This window comes from Bufo gargarizans, chromosome 3 (genome assembly GCF_014858855.1).
Source record: "Bufo gargarizans isolate SCDJY-AF-19 chromosome 3, ASM1485885v1, whole genome shotgun sequence".
NCBI classification, from domain to species: domain Eukaryota; kingdom Metazoa; phylum Chordata; class Amphibia; order Anura; family Bufonidae; genus Bufo; species Bufo gargarizans.
In genome coordinates this window covers 257,395,546-257,421,531 of record NC_058082.1, presented here as the reverse complement: position 1 = coordinate 257,421,531, position 25,986 = coordinate 257,395,546, and the positions used below count along the sequence as shown (strand labels likewise).

General features: G+C 41.6%; 1 protein-coding gene across 3 annotated transcripts in view; it reads left to right on the top strand.

The window, feature by feature from the left end:
- MSI2 (musashi RNA binding protein 2) overlaps positions 1–25,986 on the top strand; it is a 653,102-nt gene that overhangs the window by 182,562 nt on the left and 444,554 nt on the right. For all 3 annotated transcript variants that reach the window (XM_044285054.1, XM_044285053.1, XM_044285055.1), the window contains exon 6: positions 2,021–2,113. In XM_044285054.1, coding sequence (XP_044140989.1) covers positions 2,021–2,113 — 93 coding nt within the window. The remainder of the gene's footprint in view (positions 1–2,020; positions 2,114–25,986) is intronic.

The window sequence follows — 25,986 nt, the reverse complement described above, 5'->3', positions numbered from 1 at the left end:
ATAAAATTCAAGTTATACTGAATCTTTTTCCTTAAATCTCTGTTTCAATCTGCTCCGCTCTGCTCCTCCTGCTTTATAATGTGCTGTCCACACATAGGACTGTATGTACAACATGACAAGTTCTCTTAAAGAGGTTTTCCTGCAGTTCAATATTGATGTTATATACTTGGGGTACGCCATCAATATCTAATAGGTGGGAGTCCAACACCTGGCACCCTTACTAATCAACTATTTGAAGAGACCGCTGCACTCTGCTTGGTGTGCTGTCAGGTAACAGCAGCCCTTTCCACAGTGCCCTACATTATATAGTTCTTAATATTGCAGCCCAGGCCCATTCACTTAAGCGCTGTGACCTATTCAAACTGCTGGCTGGCGTGTATGTCTGCTGTCGGACCCCCAGATATCGATGACCTTTTCTGATTCTAAACAATCAATACTTTGGGAAAACCATTTTAATTAAACCTATCATGATGTACATGCAGTCCTATTGTGGACAGCATGTTACAGAGCAGGAGGAGCTGAACAGATTGAAACATAGATTTGTGGGAAAAGATGAAGTAAAACTTAGTGACAGGCTTCCCTATATGAGTGCCTACAGAGATAGCTGTTGGTCACTAAGCATAGGTTATCAATATTCTACTCCCTGGAGACCCATTTAAAGGGGTAGTCCACTTTATTCATATAGATGACGTATCCACAGGATAGTCTATCAATTTGAGATTGGCGGAGTACTGACACTCGGCACCCCCGCTAATCAGCTATTTGAAGAGGGGGTCATTTATTATACTGAAATACGCCTACATTAGTCGTATTTCAGGTGCAGATGGCGGGACAGCAGTTAGTTGCTGTGCTATCTGCGACTTTTCCCCCCTCACGCAAGGTCTAAAATTGTTGTCATGGCATGGGCGAGGAGAGGGGGGGGGGGGGGGGGGACGACTGCTAGTCCCGTCTCATTCATAATTTTCTACGCCTGTTTTAGTTGTAGCAAATGGTCTAATGGTCTAAATGTAAAACAGCTTCCGAGCTTCAGAGATGCCTGCACCTCTTCATAACTATGGCAGATTCTCCACCACCTATGGGGCTTTATTAAGTGGAGAGAATATTTAAAGAGGAGAGAATATTTAAAAGAAGAAAAACTGCTACAAGAGGACATGGTTTTAAATTAGCGGGGCAAAGGTTTAAAAGTAATATCAGGAAGTATTACTTTACTGAGAGAGTAGTGGATGCATGGAATAGCCTTCCTGCAGAAGTGGTAGCTGCAAATACAGTGAAGGAGTTTAAGCATGCATGGGATAGGCATAAGGCCATCCTTCATATAAGATAGGGCCAGGGGCTATTTATAGGATTCAGTATATTGGGCAGACTAGATGGGCCAAATGGTTCTTATCTGCCGACGCATTCTATGTTTCTAAGACCGGCATCTAAAACGCCAGTCTTAATAAATGCACCCCATAGTCTTTGATGGGAAGGTTTATGTGTAAGCACCTGTATTGGGGTCCCCTAAAGACTGGATATAGATATTTGGTTTTGTGTTTTATTTAGTAGTGTGATAAATTTAGATAGGTTTCAGTGGCATTGATGCAAATGGAAACTAAAGTTTACAGGGATGCAATTTCTTTGCTGTAGAAAACGAAATGTGTGTGGCAGCCTTAAATGGTGATTCCCTGGGTGCTTTATGCATCATATCATGTGGTTTTTTTTTTTGTCTGCTTTGGAACTACTTTTCTGAACATATTAGGGATTTGCCTAAGCGGCAATTGTAAGATGTGAAGGCTCTCTGTTGGAGTTTCCCCTCGTTAACATACAGTGGCTGCTGTTTTTTTCCATTTCTTCATTAGAGCCTACATGTCTCCAAATAGTAACCACTGCAGATTTAATTGAATAGAGCTGTAAATTCCTTTTATGAGTACATAATATTAATTAATAGGATTAGCAGTGCTATCTGGGTGATATTTTTGTCCCTCTTTGTTGTGTTAAATAATCTGATTAAACCATGCATTTCTTTTTTTCTTCTGTATAGATGGTCACAAGAACAAAGAAAATATTCGTAGGAGGATTATCAGCAAACACAGTAGTAGAAGATGTAAAGCAATACTTCGAGCAGTATGGCAAGGTAAGGGACTGCTTGGTGATCTTCCCGAATGTTTGATTTAAGAGCTTTCGTCAAAGAGAATGGACAGTTAGAAAGTGGTGAAGACCCGTATATGATATTTCTTGTTTGTCTCTCCCATTAATAGTTGTGATCGGTAATTATTCTGAAAATGTCCCTATAGTTTTGTTCTGAGATATTGCACATTCTTTTAAATTACTCTCTGTTCCAAGTTCAAACTTGAGCTGTCAGTATTAGCAGAATGGTTAGCCGACAATTTCTGCCCTGAAATTGGAATGGACTGTTTGCAGCATTATTTTATTTTGGCTGAGCTCGGCATCCTGAACAACGTATAGCACTCTTGGTTCATGAATAGAAGGCAGCATTGCATTTTGAATATGAAACCTCACAAAGAATGTGTAGGACTCAAAAGATATTTTAAGAGACAGTTGTACCGAAAACAGTTCTGTAATGCCTTTAGAAACCCACTGACAAGATCTTGTCTGTGGTCTTCTTATAAGTTGTTTCAGCCATGTGGTTATGTCATGTTGAACACATCCAGATGATGTATAGAGCTGAGCGCACTATTAATAAAAGGATTTAGTCTGTTTAGTAAGGTGTTATTTTCTTTTTTTTATGTCTTGAGACATCTTTAAATTTTAAGGACTTTGTCTGCTTTGGAAGTCACTACTTCTTAGAAGGGGCCTTTGGCAGTAAGCGGGTTATAAACTACGACCTAGTGACAAACAGTTATAATCTGTAGAAAGACCTGGCATTAAGTGCTGAATTTCTGAAGAGAGCAACACTCTTTTGTAACTGTTCTGCACTGGTCAAGAGATGAAGATCCCGACGAGAGAACCACCCATTACAGGAGTTGGCCTCTTTCTAAAAGGAACTCTAAGATGTAGGTACTAGCATAGGAAACCACAAGCCGCCTCGGTTCTTACCACCCAGTTCTGTGTCTCCTGCTGCTCATGGATTACGTCTTTAAGCAGTGAACGCTGGCGACCACTACATCCATTGTAATTAACATGGTGGCAGTGATTTAGTGATGGCTGTCCCAGACTCAACCTGTTCTTTGCTTGCACTGAAGGCATTCAGCACATGCGCAGATAGAGGATAGTTCACAGTATGTGTCTTTGCATACACTGAATGCTTTCAGAGCAGGCAAAGTAGAGGATGCCTCCGGGGCAGCAGTCACATATGTAGATCATGTGACCATCGCCATCTTGATTGCGAAGGACGCTATGGCCACAGGTGTCCACTGTTTATAGGGGCAGTCACCTTCAGGTTGGGGCACTGAATTAGGGTGATGTGGTAAGAAATGAGGAGGCTTGGGGTTTTCTATGCTAGTGCCCATAAGCTTAAGGCATTTTAGGGATTCTTTTAGAAAGTATCCATCCTCTTCAATTCGGAGTCCCTTGATAGGGTCCATAGAAATAGATTCCCTAAATCAGACAACTGCTTTAATTAATGTTTTTTTTCTTCCAAAAACAGCAGCCATATATTTCTAATCCTAGAAAACCTCTTTAATGAAGTTTGGTTCAATGATTTCTTGTATTCTATAAAATAATGAGTTATATTGAAAGTCTTGCTGTCATTGATACAGTAGGTTAAAAACATGGTGAATTAGCATCTGTCACGGATGGTGTTGCAGAAAACAAGAAGTAACAAATATAGATCCGACTGACTTGATCCCAAACTAAGGAGCAAATGGGTGAGCCCTATAAAAGCCCTAGAGCTCTCCCTGACTGCTCAGCCCATGCAAAGATCTTTATGATAGAAAGTTGCATGTCCATGTACCTAGACTGAGTGACACCTGCAAACCCTATAATAGTGAGGGGACACGACCACCGGCTCCCTGCACTTAATACGGAGGGAGTCAGGGTCACCTAGAATCAAGCCAACAGGAAAACACAAATACAGAAATAGACTTATCTGAGAAACCAGCAGTAGTAGCATCTAGCAGTGAACACATTCCAGGAAGTAGTATAAACCGCAAAGTGAGGCAGTATGGGAGGGGATATAAAGGGATGCAATCACTGTTAATAGATGACAGCTGGAAGAGGGAGAAGAGATGTCAAAGTGAAACCAAAACAAAAGAACATCATGCAGGAGGTACTGAAGAATGTCTGTCAGAACTTCTCAGAGATCTGGCGGTGACAGCATCCTTACGTAAAGGATGACAGCCTGACTAAGTTAATTCGGTGTCTCCTATGGACATTCTGCATATATGCCATGATATTGACCCATTATACAATTTTCCTTCCTTTTTTTATGTAAAAACATATAGTGGTGTTTTTGAGCAGATCAAAAAGGGGTTCAAGTAACGCAGTCCCTCAAATGCAATGAAATTCTGTGTATGTGTGAAAGTTCATTGACTGTTGATAATGTGACCTCAGATGTAATTATTAGATAGTGCCATAACTCTCTTATCATACCTTTCTGTAGATGTGTTCCTCCCAGTAAACCATGCCAGGTGCAAGTAGTAATGACCATTGGACTGTTAAAGAACATTGTTAGTGGTCCCACTGAAGGACACTGGGGTCAGCCTAAACTAGCAGCTTTGTCAAATAATAGTCTTCAACTGCACAGAAAATGAAGTTACGTTTGGCTTAAATAGTAGTGTCCCTCTAAAACTGATGGCAGTAGTAGTATATATTGCATGTCATATTTTTCTTATGTCACAGCTAACCCATATCATTATCTGCTAAGAAATAGCTGCTTAAAGTATAATTGTCATTTTTTTTATTTGCTAGTTTATTAGAGCTAGGCATGTATACCTGATTTAGTCTATCAATGATTGTCAAAAGATCTGTAATTATCTTATAAAAACAGCTTTCATTAATGTCCTCTGTCCCTTTCCACTGCTCCCTTTAAAGACAGTTGCTAGGGCTTGTCTGTCTCCGGCTAAGAAGACAGGAAGACGGAAGGGCGATCCTTCACACTGCATAGCTGCTTTAGGTTTCAGAGTGAGGAGGCATGTCTCTTAGTAATCCAATCTGATTGGCTGGCAGGGAGCTGCAGGCTACAGCAAGTGTGTATGGGGAGTGAGGGAAAGCAGTTTTGGCCTCAGAGCACTGGCAGAGGAGCCATCTTGAGAAGATCCTCATATTGTAAATTTTTAAACAGCCGTAACTAAGGGTAAAGCAAGGAAAACAGTGGTATGTGAAGAAACTAAAGATTGCTTTTTTTTTTTTTTATGAAAACATGATAGTTACACTTTGAGTATTAGAAGTCCGGTTAATCTGGCACCCATTATTATGTTATTTCAAATGTTTTAAACTTTCCAACTTAACTGATCTTAAATGCAGCAATTTCCCCACTAGAAGTTCCATGCATGTTGACCCACCAGAATACCAGAGGATCCTCTATTGGTCCAAAACTCCAAACCAGTATTGGCCTCCTAATACAACAGTGCTACTTTACCAGGCTCCTTTTCTTAGTGGTTGATTCACAAATAACCTATGAGTCCTAACTGATATGTCCAGGATGTAATCTATTTGCTGAGCTGAGCCCACAGTTGGACTACAGAAGATGGTAAAATTTGATCAGCATAGTGTGCTATCATGCGTATCTGGTGCTGGAGCCACAGGTCCACGTACCTTGTTAATAAAAGAAGTGTTAACTCTTTGCGGTTTGTTAATGGAAGGGCATTTTTTAGGCAACAAATAATTCCTTCCTTCATCGGCAATCAGCATGGACCTGCAGCTCATAGCTGCATTGGGTGCGTGTTACAGATGTACAATAGCTGCTGTATTTGACACTATCTTTTTTCCTTGTTTTTAAAGCCAGTAACAGGTGCAGTAACCAGCTGGAAATGCAAATGCTGGAGCCAGATGAGTAAGATGCAATAATACCCCACTACATTGTAGTTCATCAGTGGGGGCAACTGGAATGGCATGCAGCATTGTTGTAGATGATTATTTGTCAGACAGGACTTAAATGCAGCTGTAGAAGAAATGTTCTCCAATTGTCACAAATGGATGGCAAGGGCAGCTAAAGGAAAATTTTTAATAGAAAACATGAGATGCAATGAACTTGTCTAGTGGGAACAGGAAAGAGCTGATATGCAGGTCATACAGAGAAGCACATATGGTTTCACTAAGTGTGCCGTGGTGCTGCAGGCAATGTGGATGTGACTTTAAAGCAGTCATTTCTTTAGAAAAATTTCATTTATGTAATGCAAAAGAAATTGCATGTCAAAAGTTCATTAGACCTTATTATTGTTTACCTTCTGTCAAACCAACCGTATTAGCCAACGTGACCAATTAGGGTCTCCTCTTTGATAAAAGGGAAATATTACCTGGGACAGTGGGTTATGACACCACAATACACAGAATATAAACCATAATCTATATAGCAGAGTCAGCCACGTTAAACTAGAAATCTATAAGATAAATTGTTGTTTTACATACAATTCTCGTTACAGGACCACCATACATTACTGACTACAGGACCCCAATACACTACTGGCTACATGACCCCCATATAGTACTGGTTACAGGACCCCCAGACATCTGGCCACCCTAATTGCGACTTAGAAGGATGCCTGGCTTTAGGCTGGATAGTCTGGCTTCCTGGTCCTGTTGTTTTAGGATATCGGAGAAATACTACACCCACCATACCCAAGCTGTTATAGTAGGCTATCAGAGAAGAGAACTACAACTCCCAACATCTTCAGACTGTTATAGTAAGACACTTAAGAGGAGACAACTACAATACCTAGCATATCCGTGGTTCTTTGGAAGAAGGGGATGAAACACTGAACCCATAACTTTAACTGTTTCTCCTTCTCCACACAAAGCTCTGTTTCTCATATCACATATCATCCCAGGTCCTTCCCCTCCTCCTCTTCTCCTCTCCACTGCTGATCTGTCCCCTCCTGCACTGATCACATGATGGTGACATCATAACATGTCCTTCTGCTCTTTCAGTGGAGCAGATACAGAGCAGGTCCCTGTCAGTAGTCACTACTCTTCTTTCTTCAGTCAGTCTATGGCTACAGCCTGCGCTCAGTGTAAAACTGCTGTCAGTGGACTGTTACAGAAAAGGTAAACGCCCAGGCGTCCATCCAGGCCTTGCGCCGTTCGGAGGACCGGGAGCCTGGAAGCCATACTGTCCGGCCCAAAGCTGAACATCTGGCCAGCCTATGGTCAATACATGTGACAGAGTACCAAAGGGCATGCTACGTTTTCTGTACATATGAAGCAACATAAGATTATTTTCCACATAAGACTTCTATACCTCAGATTTTTCACCAGAATAATTTGAAAATCAGTGTATAAGTCTTGACAATATCTATTGTGTAGATACATGGCCATGTAGATGTCATGGAACATGTGAAGGTTCCCGTATCCTGCTGCATTGAGTTACAGTGCCACTAGGTTAAACCTCCAGGATAATAAAAGGTCGCTGAGTCAGAGCAAGGAAGTGAGACTGCAATCAGTACAAAGAGCTTAGGCATTCGAGATCAACACTTCACCCGCTTCGTCTTGTCTCCTCTGCTCATTGGATTTCACCACCCTTAGCACTTCACGATCACAGCTCTATTTTAGGACTCTTTGCAATATGCTAAACAGCAGCTTACCAACGCAGCACATTTATTCTCCTTTATATGTTCTCTTTGTATTGTTGTGCCTGTATCATCTCTTCTGGTCATAAATATGTTTTGTATGTAGGATACATATTAAGTATGGCAATGATTAATGTGCGCAATTTTACAAAGTGTACATGCAGATCCTATACATATCATAGTATTCTGGATCCACATTATTGTGCTGAGGCTAAAAATTTGATTATTTATATATTTTTTTTTGCATACTATTACAAAATATATCACTTTAAAGGGGTTATCCCAGATATTTGAAGTGAATCTGTCACCACATATACCTCCAATGAAACCTCCCTCTATAGATGTGTGTTTCTCTGCTGATTTCAGTACGCTTTGTGCCATCTTGATCCATGGCCCCTGTTCAGAGAAATTACCCATTAAAGTTTCTTTCGTGCTATTTGATGTTTGGACAGAACTAAATGTTATGTAGTTACACAGCGAGCAAATCACTGACGAGACCCTCTCCCCATTACAATAAAATATTGGAGTACACTATGTATAAAATTCTTTAGTTTTTGAAAATGTTAGCATTCATATTCATTCCTGAACCATCAAAAGGAAATGATGTAGGAAGTGATTCAAAGCAGTTGACTAACTACAGCTTCTGGATTTTTGACCTAGTCCTCTGGAGTGTCAGACATTTGAAGGCAATGAATACTATACATATCTGCCGTTGCATATTTCATGTTGTTTATTCTTTAACCTTCAGAAATAGGTTTGGTTCCACATATGGACAGAAACTGCTGCGTAGTTTGGATAAATCGGCTTTGTTTTGCTCTGTTCATTTCTCGAGACTCTTAGAAGGAGTAGGCTTCAGTCCTAGAGCTCCAGGTTATCTGGTAGAAGGACAGAGTGGATTGCACTGCTGATATTCTGTCAGCCTTGTGCTGGGAGCGGATGGCAGACATTCTCGCTGTTGTGTGTTTTTCCCAATGTAACATGGCACTTTGTTTGCTTCAAGTACTCTAACCTATTTAGTCCTAGGACATTATTTAGAATCTTGAGACTGTGTCGTAGCATTAAAATGTGTGTGGTTTCTTGCTGCTTCCTCAATTGTTCCAAAAAGTCCCATATTGTGGAAGTAGTTTTCCTTAGCAACAAGTGCAAATGAAAGGACAAGGTTGTCCTTTAATATATCAATTAGGCTTCTTTCAACTCTAGATGATGGTTCTTCAGACCTGTAAACTTTAATGTATGGTTAAGATATGCATGGTAAATTGGGGGACGTGTTGTCAAGCATGAATCCCAGTATAATTAGACCGTGTAGGCCGCCGATCAGCATTACTAAGCAGTTCTCATCTCCGGTTGTTCTTGGTAGGGGAGGGAGGACTATTTAGTCTTGAGTCATTTTGCACACTCTCCACCCAAAGTTCAATGTAAGCGCAGTTTAGGACATTTTTTTTGTAGTGTAACAGTGAAAAAGATGAAGTAGTCCTCACCTTTCAGGCTAGCAATCACACTTCACATGGTGAACTGTGTAATTAGTTTGGAAGACTTATGCTTAGTCATTGGTTTATCCTAATCGGCTTTGGCTTTTCCCAACAACAAAGTGAGCTTATTTTGCTAAGCTGAAACAACTCTGCTCCCTTTGTTCCTGCCTTTTATTGTTTCATTCCTTTCATTCTGTTTTCCTGCCAAAGTTTTGTTTCATTAGGCCTACAAGTCATTTCCAATCCAGTGGGCTGTTACAATCAGGCCTTTATAACTGTGCTGTCCTGGTTCCCATGTGCCTACTGGGTCCATGCCAAACCTTGTTGCCAGACATGACAGTTTAACTCCTTCAAGTGCAGGAACACATAGCTAATCATGTGATCCCTTACTGGAAAGCATGGCAAATATACAGTAGAGGGTTAAGAAACTTGTGTATGTGAACTGTATATAAGGAGACATTTGCCAAAACTGGTGTAAAGGAAAACTGGCTTGGTTGCTATGGATAACTAAGCCAGTTTTCCTTTACTCCAGTTTTGATAACTCCCCCCTATGTAAGCCAGTAGGGCTGCAACATCTATGTCAGATATGTTTTCGGAGAGATAATGAATCCTGATTGGTCATAGCCTTCCTAAAGTCTGTTGAGACACAGTGATATTTCCACCCAGTCTGTTTTGACAACTGACATCATCCGGACTGAACCCTGACCCGTTTATTTCAATGGGTATGTGCTAGTGATCGATCGATTTAGATTTTTTAGGGCCGATACCGATAATTTGTGAACTTTCAGGCCGATAGCCGATAATTTATACCGATATTCTGGGAATTTTCATAAAAAAAAAAAAAAAAAAATTCCTGCACAAATCTGCTGATAATTAATGTTTATTGTTAATGTGTAGTTTTGTTTTTGTAAAAAAAAAAAATTCATTTATACTTAATATATATATATATATTTTTTTTTTTTCTTTCTAACTTTTAGCCCCCTTAGGGACTAGAACCCTTGTCCTATTCACCCTGATAGAGCTCTATCAGGGTGAATAGGAGATCACACTGTCCCTGCTGCTCTGTGCTCTGTGCACACAGCAGCATGGAGCTTACTATGACAGCCAGGGCTTCAATAGCGTCCTGGCTGCCATGGTAACCGATCGGAGCCCCAGGATTACACTGCTGGGGCTCCGATCGGAGGAGGAGGGGGGAGGGGATCCTGTGGCCACTGCCATCAATGATTAATGCTGGAGGGGGGGCTTGGGTGGGGGGGGGGGGCGCACTGCGCCACCAATGTTTTTAATGTGGGGGGCGCACTGCGCCACCAATGATTAATACTGGGGGGGCTTGCGGGGGGGGGGGGGGGGGCGCACTGCGCCACCAATGATTAATGCTGGGGGGCTTGGGGGGGCACACTGCGCCACCAATGAAGTTAAATCTCTCATTTATTCATATGCAGGAGGCAGGAGCTGCAGAATGACATAGCCGGCTCCCGACCTCCTATGAGCGGTAGCTGCGATCCGCGGCACCTGAGGGGTTAACCGAGGATCGCAGCTACAGCTCATAGAGGTTGGGAGCCGGCGATGTGATCGTGCAGCGCCCGCCTCCTGTTCAATTTGAATGAATGAGAGATTTCTCTTCATTGGTGGTGCACTCTTGTCCCCTGTCCTCCCAATGGCTGCAGCAGCAGCACAGAGGGAAGGAGACAATGCTTCCTTCTCCCCTGTGCTGCTGAAGGAACACGGAGAGCGCTGACAGCAGCGCAATCTGTGTTCCGCATCGTTTCATATCGCTTGTGTGAAAGAGGCCTTAAAGGGGCAGCCCCCCTGACTTGAGCATCGGAGCAGTGCATGCTCTGATGCTTTCCTTTGCCCTGTGCTAGATCGCGCAGGGCAAGGGCTCTTTTGTTTATAATAACACACTGCCAGGCAGAAGCTTCCGCCCGGCAGTGTGTTCGGTGATGTCACTGGCTCTGATGGGCGGGCTTTAGCACTGCCCTAGCCGTTTTACTGGCTAGGGCATCGCTAAAGCCCACCCATCAGTTCTGGTGATATCACCGGGCTCACTGAGCAGCCGGAAGAAGAGGCTTTGCTCTCAAGCCGTACGTCAAGAGACCCAGTACGTCACAGAGTATAAGAAAACAGTCACTTCGGGCTAAGAATTTCCTATGAAAACGGGGCTTCATAAATATGTGGCAAATGTAGGACATGCATGTATGTAATATGTATGTCATTCTAGTACTATTACACCATTGTCCCTAATCCCGGACAACCCCTTTAATGGTTGGTGTGTTTTTTGTTTGTTTGGTTTTTCTTCTTAAAGGGAATCTGTCACCAGTGCAAAATGCTAGGTCGCTTTCTTTAATGGACTCAGCTGTTTTGCCAAAAATCTTGTATTGAACAGCTCCAGCACATTCTGAATAGTCCCCATATTTATGAGCTCCTGGCTCTTCTCGCCCACCTGCTGCTAATTCATGTGGAAAAACCTGTCAATCAGAGGCAGATGGGTGGGGAACTTGAGGACTCATTGGCATGCGTTGTTGCTGTTCGGATTTAAAAGTGAGGGCAGCAGAAAACTCCTGACATATTCCCTTTAAAGGGGTTATCCCATCTTAGACAATGGGGGCATATCGCTAGGATATGCCCCCATTGTCTGATAGGTGCGGGTCCCACCTCTGGGACCTGCACCTACAAGGAGAACGAAGCCGAGAAAGTTCAGGAGGGCTCACTTCGCATGCGCAGCCGCCCTCCATTTATTTCTATGGAGCTGCCGAAAAGAGCAGACACTGGGTCCTCCAGCCACAACTATCCCTGGCTCCGTTCTTCTTGTAGGTGCGGGTCCCAGAGGTGGGACCTGCACCTATCGGACAATGGGAGCATATCCTAGCGATATGCCCCCATTGTCTAAGATGGGATAACCCCTATAAGAGTCAGACCACCAGCAAAGAGACTGAACACCAGCAGACATTCTGTTCAAATTATTGATCAGCCTTGTTAATTGTTTTGGCTCTTAGGGCTAGTGGGCAATCTATGGGTTATCTGCTATCTTGATTCCTTCTTCCCCTCGGATATAGTTCCTCTAATGCAGACTACATTTCCCATTACACATCTGGCTTTGTAAAAACTGAGGAGGAGCCGCCTTATCAAACTGCTCTGTCTAATAGCCCCATACACACTAGTGTATTGCTGGCCGAACTCACCGGGGACAGCAAATTCAGCCAACAGTCTAATGTGTGTGGGGAACTTCAGATTCTCCTCTGACAGAGGAAGTCGGGGGAGAGAAGAATTGGTTGAAATGAATATTTTCCTCCAGTACTTTTGTACCCCTGGGAAATAAGCTTGAGGTGTCCGGCATCTTTCTCTGCTCTCCCCATAGAATACATATACACGTTCAGCCGGGGAGAGAGGTCTACACAGTAGAACAAGCTGTGGACTGGTAGTCAGACTGGTAGCATATGACTCAGCTGCCAATAATAAAAAGGTATAAATTGTATGGATGCAACTGAACTTTAATGAAATAGGTCATCCCTCTAGAACACGGGTCAGCAACCTTCAGCACTCAGCTGCTGTGAAGCTACAACTCTCAGCATGCACACTTACTTGGCTGTTCTTGTCACTTCCATAGAAGTGAAAGGAGGATTCTGGGAGTTGTAGTTTCAGAACAGCTGGAGTGCCAGAGGTTGTCGATCTCTGTGCTAGAAGTTTGCTGTTCAGTTAGCGTTATACACCCTAGAAAATGCCAGAGAGCTCTTAAGTAATATACGCAAGGGTTACAAAGACTAGGAAGGGAAGATCTGACTGATGAACAATTCACAGTTAAGATGAAGTAACAGACTGATAGCTTGTTGTATAATTTGTTGACATGGGCTTATACGTGGTAATTATATCTGCGTCCTCACCAGGCATGTTGGATCTTGGCAATAATTATTCTATGGTCATTTGATTGGAAGGTAAATGCCTGAAGAGAAATTTCATCTGTAGACACATTAATATACAGAAGTATCAACAAGTTGCCTTCAGATAAATGTCTCCTGTAAGATTACCCTAATCAATCCTAGAAATGTGGTCTGGTTAAACCAGCGCAGATTGAGTTTTAAAAAGTACAAAAGATCTTCTCGCCCTTGGCCCCCTAGATTCACTTTCTGATGATGTAGCTGGCTCATTCGAGTAGTTTAGCATGAGAATGGAGGCCTTTTTGCTTCGTGAGGGTTCATTTCATCGGCATTTGGAACGGGAGCATGGAATGGAGTCTGAAGGGCCAGTGCCAGTAGGTGCAAGGAGTCGTGGTGGTGTGTGACTGAAAGCCCAGTTCATTTAGTCTTGGCACAGGACTGCAGCTGAATTGTTTCATCTGCACAGACATTGATATGTAGATTTCAGCTTTTCAACCAGTGGTTGCTGCATGAGCCGGGAAGAAGGGGGAAAAAAGGATAACATTTCATTATTCACTAGCAGATTTGTTAACCCGTAACACCACAGGCACATTAAGCATATGGAAGCCTCTCTGTTTTATATAGAAATCTTATTAGCCAGTCATATTTTATTACACATATGTGCATCAGACAAACCCCCCCCCCCCCCCCCCCCAAATCTCTTCCATTGTCAAAATACTGCTCCACCTTAAAGGGGTTGTCCCACTTCAGCAAGTAGCATTTATCATTTAGATAAATTAATACAAGGTGTGTACCTGACATGCAGGTCAGGAGCTCGATACTAGAAGTGATGGGGAAAAAAAGTGGCAATTTTTTTTTGTTATTTTAACCCATTTACTGCTGTCCACAAATTGTATTTAAAGGGCTTATCCTATACCTGAAATGTCCCCGATATGCTTGGGCCTCTCACACAGGTTGTACTTACCTCACTCCCCGACACCCACGTCGCTCCTGGTCCCCACACAGCCGCCGCTGCATCTCCCTGTTACGTGGATGAAAATATCCGGCGTGGGGGGGGGGGGGGGGGTAGCCAATAGTGGCGGGAACAAGCCTCCCTAGCATCGCGGGTGACATATGCTTCATAATCGTCAGCCCATCATGTAATTATTCCAATGTTGGAAAATCGATTTAGGCCCTCAGTTTATATCCTGTTCCTGAGAAGTTTCAGCTCAAATTCAAATTATTTCAGTATGAAAGTAATATTCAGTCATACACACATTAATATGAAAACACACGTCTTGAATTCTATGAATATCTTTGTTGGAACTTTTAATTACATTTACATTTCCTCAATGATCACATCACTGGTAGAATTATTTCTAGCTGCTTATTTTGTGCCTTGTGTACATTCCTGAAACACACAAAAGTCATTTGGAAGGTTCTTTGCAGATAACAAAGTACAAAAAAACTGCAATAGTCAAACTGGATGAAAAAGTTAAGGTGATAAAGTCTGTAGCTAATATAATAATTACCATGCTATAAAGCAGGGATAGAACTATTGAAAATGAAGACTTGGTGTGATGGCGGTTATCCCTTATATCTGACCTTGTCATACTCAAGTGGCTGTTTGGTACGGTTTAAGGCAGGGGACGCGGTGTCCATCGGTTATGAAAAAAAAAAGGTGCATCTAAATTTACCAAACTTACAATGCCCTTTCTGAAAATGGAAAAACAAGGCTACTTTCTTCCAGCTCCCACATCACTTTTGTTAAATTTCACTTAATCTGTATTAAGATACAGAAGCATGCACGGACCTTGGACAAGATAGGTGCTATATAGTTTGTTTCATTGCTGTCTGGACCAGCTGACAATCTAATGTGTATTGGGAGCACCCGACAGGTGGTGTCAGGGGAGACAAAGATTAGGCGTATTCAACACATATATATATATATATATATATATATATATATATATTTATTATTATTATTATTATTATTATTATTATTATTATTATTATTATTATTATTATTATTATTATTATTATTATTTTTTTTTTTTTTTTTTTTTTTTTTTACCCCTTGCTTTAGTTATCCTGGGAAATAAGCTGTCATCAGACGCGTATGACAGTGACTTTCTCCCCTCTATCTACCTATTTAAAACACAGACAAATGTAGCATTTATGCGTATTGGGCAATTGGGAGCTATTTAAGGTATATAGTAATCTTTACTTTTACATTAATATATTTATTTTATGTACTTACATTGCGCTGCACACATATTCTGTAGCGCTTTACAGACATTAGCATCCTGCTGTCCTCATTGGGGCTCACAATCAAAGATCCCTATCAGTATGTCTTTGGAGTGTTGGAGGAAACCGGAGTACCCGGAGGAAACCCACACAAACAGGGGGATAACATACAAACTCCATGCTCCATGCAGATGTTCTCCTTGGTTGGATTTAAACCTAGGACCCCAGTGCTGCAAGTTTCACTATGTTCCTTCCATGTCATAAAGACAGATAAAACCACTCCCTAATACAGTGATACCAACAACCATTTTAGGATAACCATAGACAAACTTGCATTTTTGGTTTATTAGTCTGCCTGTAGTCGTTGTGTTCTAGATTTGTGCGTTGTGTATTAGGTATTGCAACTTTGACCTGAGGGTACTGTGTGTGTGTTTTTCCCATTACAGTGTCCACTAATGTACAAAATCCTTATTCACGCTGTATGCACAGTTACTAGCCTAGGGCATAGTCCTTTAGAGGTCCACTGTAATTTTTCGACATGTATATGAACACAAGGGTGCAAAACTTCTAGAAGAGTGTACTGTGCGATGTATGTGGCACTTATTTTTACGTGGACTCTATAAACAACCAAAGTCGGATCAAGCACCATCTTGTAGAAGTATATGAAAGACAACAGAACGCGTGATGTCTGTTGGCCACATTTGAACATGTCCTTGTGTATGAGCCCTTAGTATGTGAAGTTTAATCATCGGCATAGCTATGATCTACCTTCCAAGAGCAGCTTACCTTGACTTGCTCAGCACGTCCTCACAAATAGAAATGCGCAGGTTATATTCAAGGGTCATTTTTTTTATTATTGTCCCCCCGCTGAATGATAATAAATGGGGGAAAGAAAGTAAAAAGGGCACAGGAGTATTTAATTTCTCCGACAGCAGGTGCTTGCCTACCATCTGAGAATGGCTGCCAACATCTGGTGCAGTTGCCTCAGAAAACGCAGTAACAAGACGGCCCGCAGTTCAAACGGCGAGCGCGCATCGCCTCTTTAATGATAACAAGCTGTTGGCTTTCCTTTGGAGATGAATTCCTCTCGCAGATGTTTGTCTACTTTTGGCAATCTTATCACTGTAGCTTTGGTGATTATGCTCAACTGGAGACTATTACTGTAAAAGAAGTTTGAACTGCTTCCATTTTCTCACCCCCCTTCTCTATCCCGCATCCAAGATATAATTTATAGCAACAGCTATAATGTTAGTGCTACTATTTAGAGGCTGTTTTATTTCTTTATGACCAGGGAATGCTCGTTTACAGCAATAATGACATTCAGACCCAGCGAATGTGTATTTCAGCTTGCAGCATCGTACTCTGCCACGGAGCGCACTGATAGAATTGCTCTGACATTCCGGTATGGCTTCGCACAAGTATATTCGAGGTCAATAAAGTGCGGTTTCATGGAGCTCGGATTTTTAATGTTTGCATTATACGAGGCGATTGCTTTTCCATAAGTTGCTTCCCAGATCTATTTATAACATTGGAAACAACAGGCGTCTGCTATGAGTAACTGACTCGGCTTGGGTGATGAAGAGGGTTCATACTTTTACTGTCATAACCAATAATGCACGAGCAGAAGACAAACTGATAGGATTGAAAGATTTACTGTGATGTGGCTCAGTGGAAATGCTATTAGGCCTTTTGGCTCACTTGACAACTTTATCATTTAATCGTGAAGGGTTGCTTGTTTTGCTGCTTTCATCCTTGTCTTGAAATGCTGTAGAGCACGGTGTCGTCATCCAGCGTAAGATCTGGTCCCTCTCTGTTCTGCTAACTTGCGATTGCCTAGGTTGAGACAAGTGACAAATCACACGTCCCTTTCTTCATTGTTGCCTGGCTGAGTTATGTGGGGCCACCTTAGAACCTGGAAAATGTTGATAGTTGACACATAAAAGCTGCTGTTCTTTACACATTTATTTGTGGAAGTGATGACTCAGCGCTGAATAAAGTGATTGTCAGCGTGGCCTGCATCTTGTCATACAGTCTACGGCAAATGTAAGAAGCCTGTAGTGCCTTTTTTTACAATATTAATTACATATGTAATTTTACTGGAACATTATCTCATTTACTCAGATTTATGGGTCTTGATTTAAATGAATGATTTCATTCTTGGAAATGAGGTTGCTTGGGAGAGATGCTTATATTTCTATGTAGGATGCTTCTGTGGACCTCCCATTATATGTCCTTGCATTGACGGGTAATGTGCTAACAGTATGGTGTAAACAGCACACCCAACCAAGCAGTACAAAACTTGTCACTGTTTTATTAATCCCAAATTGGACTTGAAGAACAAATGGGAAATAGCAACAGAATCCATAGAAGAATGTTCACCCGTATTAAACCAACAATAGTAGTCTTGATAATGTCATCTGTCCCCTATGTTCACCGAGCAAACAATGTAAATGATCAGGTCTTTGTGTGACTGTGTTAAAGGGAATGTGTCACCAATTTTGTTTCCCCACCAGTTAAAACCAAATAGTAACACTTATCCCTTTTTTTAATCTCTTTTTATTTTCTGATTGCAGATTTCTTTATTCTATTTTCTGATCATGATTACGGGGGCGGCCATCTTGCCTGAGCTGTTCTTAACAGCATTGAAAAAATTGCTTAACGGTAGCCCCATGGGCATAGACACAATGAGTAGACCTCATTGACTTCCATAGGAGAGTTTTCTGGGCATGCTTTGTGCCCTGTTCAGTGGTCACTGTACAAGGAAAGAATAGATGAGATTTGACAATCACCTATTGTAAATGATGGATCCTGTCTTTTCTGTCATTCTAATCCTGCCGGTAATGATATCATCTCTGTCTATAGATAAGCAGATAACTGCAGTAAAGTGATCTGTACAGACCAATAAGTGGTGTCTAGTAGTATTATTATTAGCCAGTCGGAAAACTGCAGGATTTTATGTTTTTTTGTTTAATTATATAAATTGACATGGGAAATTAAAAATAACATCAAAAATTCTTTGAAAATAGGTTCAACATAAAAATGTGATTTAAAGGGAACCTGTCACCATGTTCGGACATAAAACCAAATGTACCTTAATGCTTGTTTACCCTGATAGTTCCCAGCGATCGATCCATAATCTTCTCAGGACTAACCTGTCCTATTTTTTCGCCGTATAATGCTTTCCCTCCGTTATGCTCATTGGCATTAATAATTCCTTCCCCTCACACCATTATAGCCTATTTCCCTCCCCCTAGACTTTGATTGGCAGCCAATTTCTGCCCTCACTGCTTGTAATCTTGTCCGAAATTGCGCACTTGCCCTTTTTTTGAAAGACCAATCAGCTAGCTTAGTGTATGTCCCATCCCCCTCACGCCACTACGTGCGGAAGTAAATACAGAGTGCGCATTACAGAGGGCACTACGTACATCACGTGGTAGCGTTGCGATTCTTACGCAACGTAGTTCTGCCCGAAATGAATACTGCGCATGTGCAAGATTTTATCTATAGGGACGTTTTTTAGGCGGAGCTGAGGCGCTTGACTCTGAGAAAATATGACTCTTCTCTGGTCAAGCATGTAAGATATGACTCTCTTCTGCTAATTAGCATAAAAGGCGGGAAAGTGTTATAGGGCGATAAAGTAGGACAGGTTAGTTCTGAGAAGATTATGGATCGATCGTTGGGAACTATCAGGGTAAACAAGCATTAAGGTACATTTGGTTTTATGTCAGAACATGGTGACGGGTTCCCTTTAAACAAGGTCATTTTATTATTACACATTCCCTTTAAATTATATATTGTAGACAATCACTGTCGAGCCAGCTAATCTTCACTAGGAATCACTTTTTTTTTTATATATTACAGTTTTTAGCATGGCCTGGCCCACTAAAGACCTTGGATTTGGGTTTAGTCCCTTTCATGGAACTTAACAGAATATAACTAAAAGGGCAAGTAGCACACTTCTAGGTGTATTGACCAGCTTGCGCGTCAGTCATCAGCTCTGCTTGTAGTACATCAAATACTTTAGAAAAACCACCATTGAGAATGTTTTACATAAATGGGTTGTCTGGGATTAGAAAAACATAGCTGCTTTCTTCTAGAAATTGATCCACACCTGTCCATGGGTTATGTGAATGTGGCTCTGCTTTAGTACCACAAACAACCTGTGGACGGGTGGGGTGCCATGTTTTTCTAACTTTGGACAAAAGGGTTTTCTCACCTAAATAATTTATCACCCATCCACAGGATAGATAATAAATGTGTAATGGTTGGGACCATTACCAATCCGTATAAGAAGTGTCCCGAGCACCTATTCTGGAGGGGTGGTCATGCATGCATGCACACGGTCACTCCATTGAAAGTCTATGTGAATGATGGAGGTAGCCAAACACTGTACAAGGTGAGTTTAGGATACATACTTGATCACTGCTCCATTCAAACTCCCCAGAATGAGTGCTCGTTCTAGCGATTGAATAGGTGTTCAATGTTTTTCATGGGATAACCCCTTTGAAATTGTCTTGAATTATGCTTCCTCTTTATGTGATCATCCATCAATACTAAAATAGTAACTTGTATCTCATTCCTTTTTACAGTAGTAATATTGAACAGACACGAACAGAATGTATCTTCTTTCTGAAACGTTGTCTATGTTTCCAGGCTTATCGTTGGTTATGTCACATCCACACAAGTGTCACCCAATCAGGAATGTCCTCCTTACCGCCTGCTCCCCATACCCTGTGGTCTGATAAACTGCCCACTCCCACAAGATGAAAGTCCTAGATCTGTTGACATTACTGTATTGTAATGAAAGTTCTCCCTGCAGCTCTTGTAAGATTGAAGTTTTATGGTCATATTGGTGTGAATGCTTATTTTTAAATCTGTTAATCCATTTAAACCCTGTTGATGCATTGGCTAACAACAAACCGCAGCAGAAATGTATTGCTTAATTTTCAATTGGCTTCTTGCTGTAGTTACAATATTAAAAATCCATTAAATTTTAATGCACAACATAAAATATGTGCTCCCGTGAAAGCTAGCACAGATAATTATTTCTGATGAATAAACCAAAAGGACAAGTATGTGAGAAGTTCATACTGCAGCTTTCAAATTTTATTATATACATCTCCTGCAGGGGCAATCATTGGGATGTTCCAGCTGGTTATTTCTGCTGCCCAATCCTCCCAGGAGATAGCTGACGATAATGCAGACTTGAACTAACAGAAGAACCAATGTTTTCCTTTCTATATTTGTTAATGGTTCACTGGGGAAAGTAACTCTCTATAGTCCATGAGATAAGAGCAGAGAACCCAACAGACAACAGAAGGCAGATTTATCATAACTTCATGTTATCCTGACTTTTTATAGATCGATAACTCCTGCTTTACTGATGTTTGCAATCAGTAATAGTACAGCATTGGCAATGTTTGCATTGCATTTTTTACATTATTTAGTGATGATGCTTTGATTTTCTTTTTGGCAGTTTTTTGGTGCACTAAGATTGATCTAAACTGATTGGAAAACCTAATGATAACCGGCATTAGTTTGTATCTGACAAGCACTGACATCAAAAAAGGGGGGAAAAAAGAAAGAATAACCGAACCAACCTGACTAATGAAAAATATATTATTAATAATAGTACCGTAATAATATCTTAAATGGGTTATTCAACTCTGAGGACCTTTTCTGCAGCTCCCCAATAGTGGCCAGACCAGTGGTGATAAACATACTTACCTGATCCCCACAGCTGGGTTCCTGCTTCATCACTTCTCTTTGGGCAGCACAGGTTTTGTCTCCCCACATCAATATCTGGTTTGATGCAGGTCACGTGGTCTCTGCAGCAGTTGACTATCTGCATCAATGATGTCAGTTGGTCACGTGACACATGGGTGACATGTCACTGATGTGACGAGTTGATAGCCACCTGACCCGCCGTTAAGCTGGATGTTAACATAGGGAAACCTGAGACCTGAGGAGCCCGAGAGGGAGAAACCCCCCTTAAAGTTCTGTTGAAATTAGTAGGGTCTGTTACATAGTTAATACTATTGAAAAAATACAGTCCATCAAGTTCAACCAAGGGATAGGTGGGGCTGTGAATCCCAGAAGGAATTGAGACTTAGATTTCTACACATTTGTATAAGCATTAATGCCATTTACTTTTAAGAATTCCTCTAAACCCTTTTTAAAACGGTCCACTGTTCCTGCTGTGACCACATCCTGAGGAAGTCTATTCCACAGCTTCACCGTTCTTACAGTAAAGAAGCTTTGACGCTTCCGGAGACTGAACTTTTTCCTCTTCAATCGGAGGCAGTGCCCCCTTGTCTTTTGAGCGCAGTTTACATGGAACAGTTTCACCGTATTTTTTGTATGGCCCATTTATATATTTATTAGGTTAATCATGTCCCCCCTTAGACGTCTCTTCTCAAGACTAAATAAATTAAATTCTTTTAATCTTTCCTCATAACTAAGACCCTCCATTCCCATTATCAGTTTAGTCGCTCTCCTCTGTACTTTTTCCAGGTGTAGTGCGCCCTTTCTATGGACTGGTGCCCAGAACTGAACTGCATATTCCAGATGAGGCCGCACAAACGCGGTTTGCTCTATCTGAAGCTTGCTCTACTAAGTAGGCTGCTGAATAAGTGGAGTTTAAAGAACTAGAGTTTAAGACGAGGAGCAAGAAACCTAAGGTTTAATAGATTTTCCTTGTTGGCTTGATTCTAGCTAGTCCTCCAACTGCTGCAGACATTGTCTAAATCTTAACTCATATTTACTGTTTTCCTTTGCTGTTCATCCCCATTTAAACATGTGATCCATGAACAATGCTACTGAGTGTCTAGTGCAATGTATGCGTGCCTTGAAGAGCCTTTCGAGAGTGAATGCATTTGCACTAGACACACTCATGTTGCATATTTGGAAGCCCAGATCTTGGATCTAAATAAGCAGGGATTTGCTGCAGAAAATGCTTGCTCAGCCAATGATTGGCCACATCTGAAACCTGCCTCAGACAGTGATTGATTGAGTGGGCATTTCCTGTGTGTCAAGGGACACCCACTGGAATGGCAGCGATGGGGGGATCAGTAAGGTGAAAATTTTATAAGCCTCCTCTCACTGAATTTGTTATCTCATTGATGCCTTTAAAAAACTGTGTGATATAGTCTAGAACAGGGCTGGCCAACCTGCGGCTCTCCAGCTGTTGCAAAACTACAACTCCCAGCATGCCCAGTCTGCCTACAGCAGGGAATAGTGGGAGTTGTAGTTTAACAACAGCTGGAGAGCCGCAGGTTAGCCAGCCCTGGTCTAGAATGTAGGTCAAAATAAAATTTTGACATCTTCTAAAACAATTAATAAGATTTGCATATAGCTGTCCCTATTAAGATTCTAAAGTTGGCCATACATTAGCCATACATTTTAGCTATTCGATCTGCCCCCTTCCCCCTCCAAGCAGGCACGTTTATTCCTAATGGGTAGAGTTGAACAAGCTACTGCCAGACTTCTGACATCAGGGGATAGTTGGAACACCCCAATTCATATAAGATGAATGGCGGTGATGACGTGATGACGTAGAGGACGTCGCGCTCTCCGCCTCCCCCCTCCCGGCTCAGCTGTCTCGCTGCTTGGAACATGTTGGCGTCTCTGTGCCGAACCTTCCCCGCACCCTCTTCATGACCGTGGGTTAATCTACAGCGCTACTCTACTGCCTTTCATCTACGGCCTAAGACGCTGTTGTTACCGGTTGTTGCGCTCGGACGTGGGGCCTGCTTTTCTGCTTATTTCCGATCTGGCTGTTCCTGCCGCTTCTGCCGCTCTCTCCTGTTTTACCTTCCCTGCCGTCGTGAACAGGTCGGTATGTGGAGTTCTTCTGTGGAGTGTGTCTCCGGTCCTCGTTGGTTCGCTGCTCCCCTCCTGTTGTTAGTGTGAGTGGCTCCTCTGTTGGACAAGCTGACAAGCTGAGGATACATATTTGGGACCGCTGCCAAAATCATCCTTGCTTCTTCTCTCCTCACGCTATTGTGCATGATCTGTTCCTTCCCCTGTGTCTGCACCCTCTATCGACTTGCTCTCTCCTCTCCTGGATCCTGTGGTGATTAACCTCCCTGTGTTTGTGAATCTAACTAACCCTGAGTGGAGATCGATAATTTGCTGGACTCTTCGGGGGGGCCTGTATGAAGCCCATGATACAATTAATTCTGTATTGGATCTCTGGTTTTTGTCCAGTATCTTAAAAAAAAAAGAGAAGGGGGGAAAAAAAAAAAAAAAAAAAAAAAAAAAGAATTTAAAGGAGGAGAAAGAGTATAAAGAAGAGCGGATATATTTAACAAAAAAGAAAAAAAATAGGGGGACGAAGGGGGAAGAAGGGAAGAAAAAAAGGTGAAGAAAAAAGTTATAAAAAAAGAAAGATAAGAAAATAAGAATAAACAAGAGGGGAGTGGAAGAAAAAGGGAGGAAAAAAAGATAAAAAACAAGAAAAAAAGTGAAAGAGAATTAAAAAAAAAAAGGAAAGGAAAAAAAAAAAAAAAAAAAAAAAAGGAGAAAGAAGGAGAGCAAAGAAGAAAAGATATATATATTAAAAAGGAGAGAAAGAGGCGGAATAAGGCGAAAGAAAAGACAAAAGAGAAATAAATAAAAACTATAAAAAATAAATAAATAAAAAAAGCAGGAAAAAAGTTATGGCCCCAAAAGCTACTAGGCGCTCGACTGATCTCTCAAGCCAGAAACACGGGTCCAAAACTCCTGAACCAACAAAATTGGACCAGTTCCTGAGGTCTCCTAGGGTCAATACCAGGGGCGGACAAAAGGAATTTTTCTCAAAAAAAAAAAATGATGACTCAGAGCTAACTGAGTTAGAAACACAAAAAATCGCTAGATACCCCGAAGAAGAAGACGGTATAATGGGGGAAGTAATCCCTAATGATAACTCTTCTCCGCTAGAAGAAATACTCCTCGCGGTTAAACAGAACGGGGATTTAATACAGGCGGTCACAACCCAATTGGGGTTTATTCAAGTTGATGTGGGTCTAATAAAAGATGATTTGTCCAAAATCCGAGATAGAGTCCACAACCTTGAAAGCTCCGTCACCCTTATACAGAATGAATCCAAAAAAATAAAAACGGAAGTCTCCACATTTAAATCTGAATATAATCTCTTGAAGAAAAAGGTAGTGGACCTTGAAGATAGGTCACGAAGATACAATGTGAGAATAATTGGGATTCCAGAGGGCGCGGAAGAAAAAAATCCAACCCAATTTGTACAGAAATTAATTCTTGAGAACTTTGGGAAAGATTCATTTTCTCCTTTTTTTATGATTGAAAGAGCTCATCGGGTCCCAGGGGGAAAACCAATTCCAGGGAGACAACCTCGGACAGTTCTTGCTAAGTTATTGACGACAGGGGACAGGGACGTCCTCCTGAGAAGGGCGAGGGAATCCCCACCAGTTATGTATAACGGGGTTAGATTGGCTTTTTTTCCCGACTTTTCAAAAGAAATACAAGAAAAGAGACGCACATTTATGATTGTTAAAAAGAGGCTAAGAGAAAGAGACATTAAATATTCGCTTATATTCCCAGCCAAATTGCGGATTGTTTTTAATGACAAAACCCTTTTTTTTGACACCCCGGAAGAAGCTGAGGACTGGCTTGACCGAAATAATCGATAATGTAATTGGGTTATGATCTGGCGGGAATAGTTAGTACTATAAGGGGCCTATACCCCTAAATGTATTTTTCTCTGCTTCCTAATGGGGATGGCTGTGTTGGGGGGAGTGCGGGTGGGTTGGTCATAGGAAAGAAATCTACTACAATATGTGGTGGATTGCTTGTGGGGGGGGGGGGGGGGGGGGTGGGGGGGGGGGGGGGTTGGGTTGTGGTGCGTCAAAGTAGGTGTGGTTCCCCTTTTTTTTTTTGGTTTACTACTTTTCTTCTTTTTTCTCTTTTCTCCCTCTCTCCTGTTTCTTCACTTAACCATTGTTGATGACGATGATTAGAATTCTTGCTTGGAATATACGGGGTTTGGGGGAAAGAGGTAAGAGACAAGCGGTTTTTGACCTGACTCAGGCCCATCTACCAGCAATAGTATGCTTGTTAGAGACCCACCTTACTGAAGAGACCACTAGAGTGGTCGACAGGGGATGGGCTGCGCATTCGTATCATTCGACCCTCTCCAATTATTCAAGAGGTGTTACGGTGTTGATACATAGACTTATTGATTTCGTCTGTGAGGCATCCTCTGTCGACCATCAGGGGAGATTTATCTTTTTATATTGTAGGTTAGGGGGAAAGCTATGTATTTTGGCCTTTGTCTATATCCCACCGCCATTTTCTTTTTCGGTTCTCAATTCTCTTCTATTATTCATGGATAAATGGCCAGAATGTCCAATATTGATTATTGGCGATTTTAACTGTGTCATCGATCCTATACGTGACAGGGTTTCTATGAGTGCTGGGAGGGACAGTCCGGTCCAGGGGTCTCCCCTTGCACGGTTTTGCCTGGAGGCTGGATTTGAGGACGCTTGGGAAACTCTGGGACAGGGGAAAAGGGTTTTTTCATGCTTTAGTAATGCAGGTAAATCGTTGTCTAGAATAGATCTTGTATTGATAAATAGTAAACATCTGAAATTGATAAAGCGAATGAAATATGAAACAAGGTCAATATCCGATCACTCTCCGCTATTACTTGAACTATGCTTATCTCAGGAAAGATATACACCAAAACCTCCCTTTAGACTAAACCCTTATTGGCTATCAGTTATAAAGACACATGAA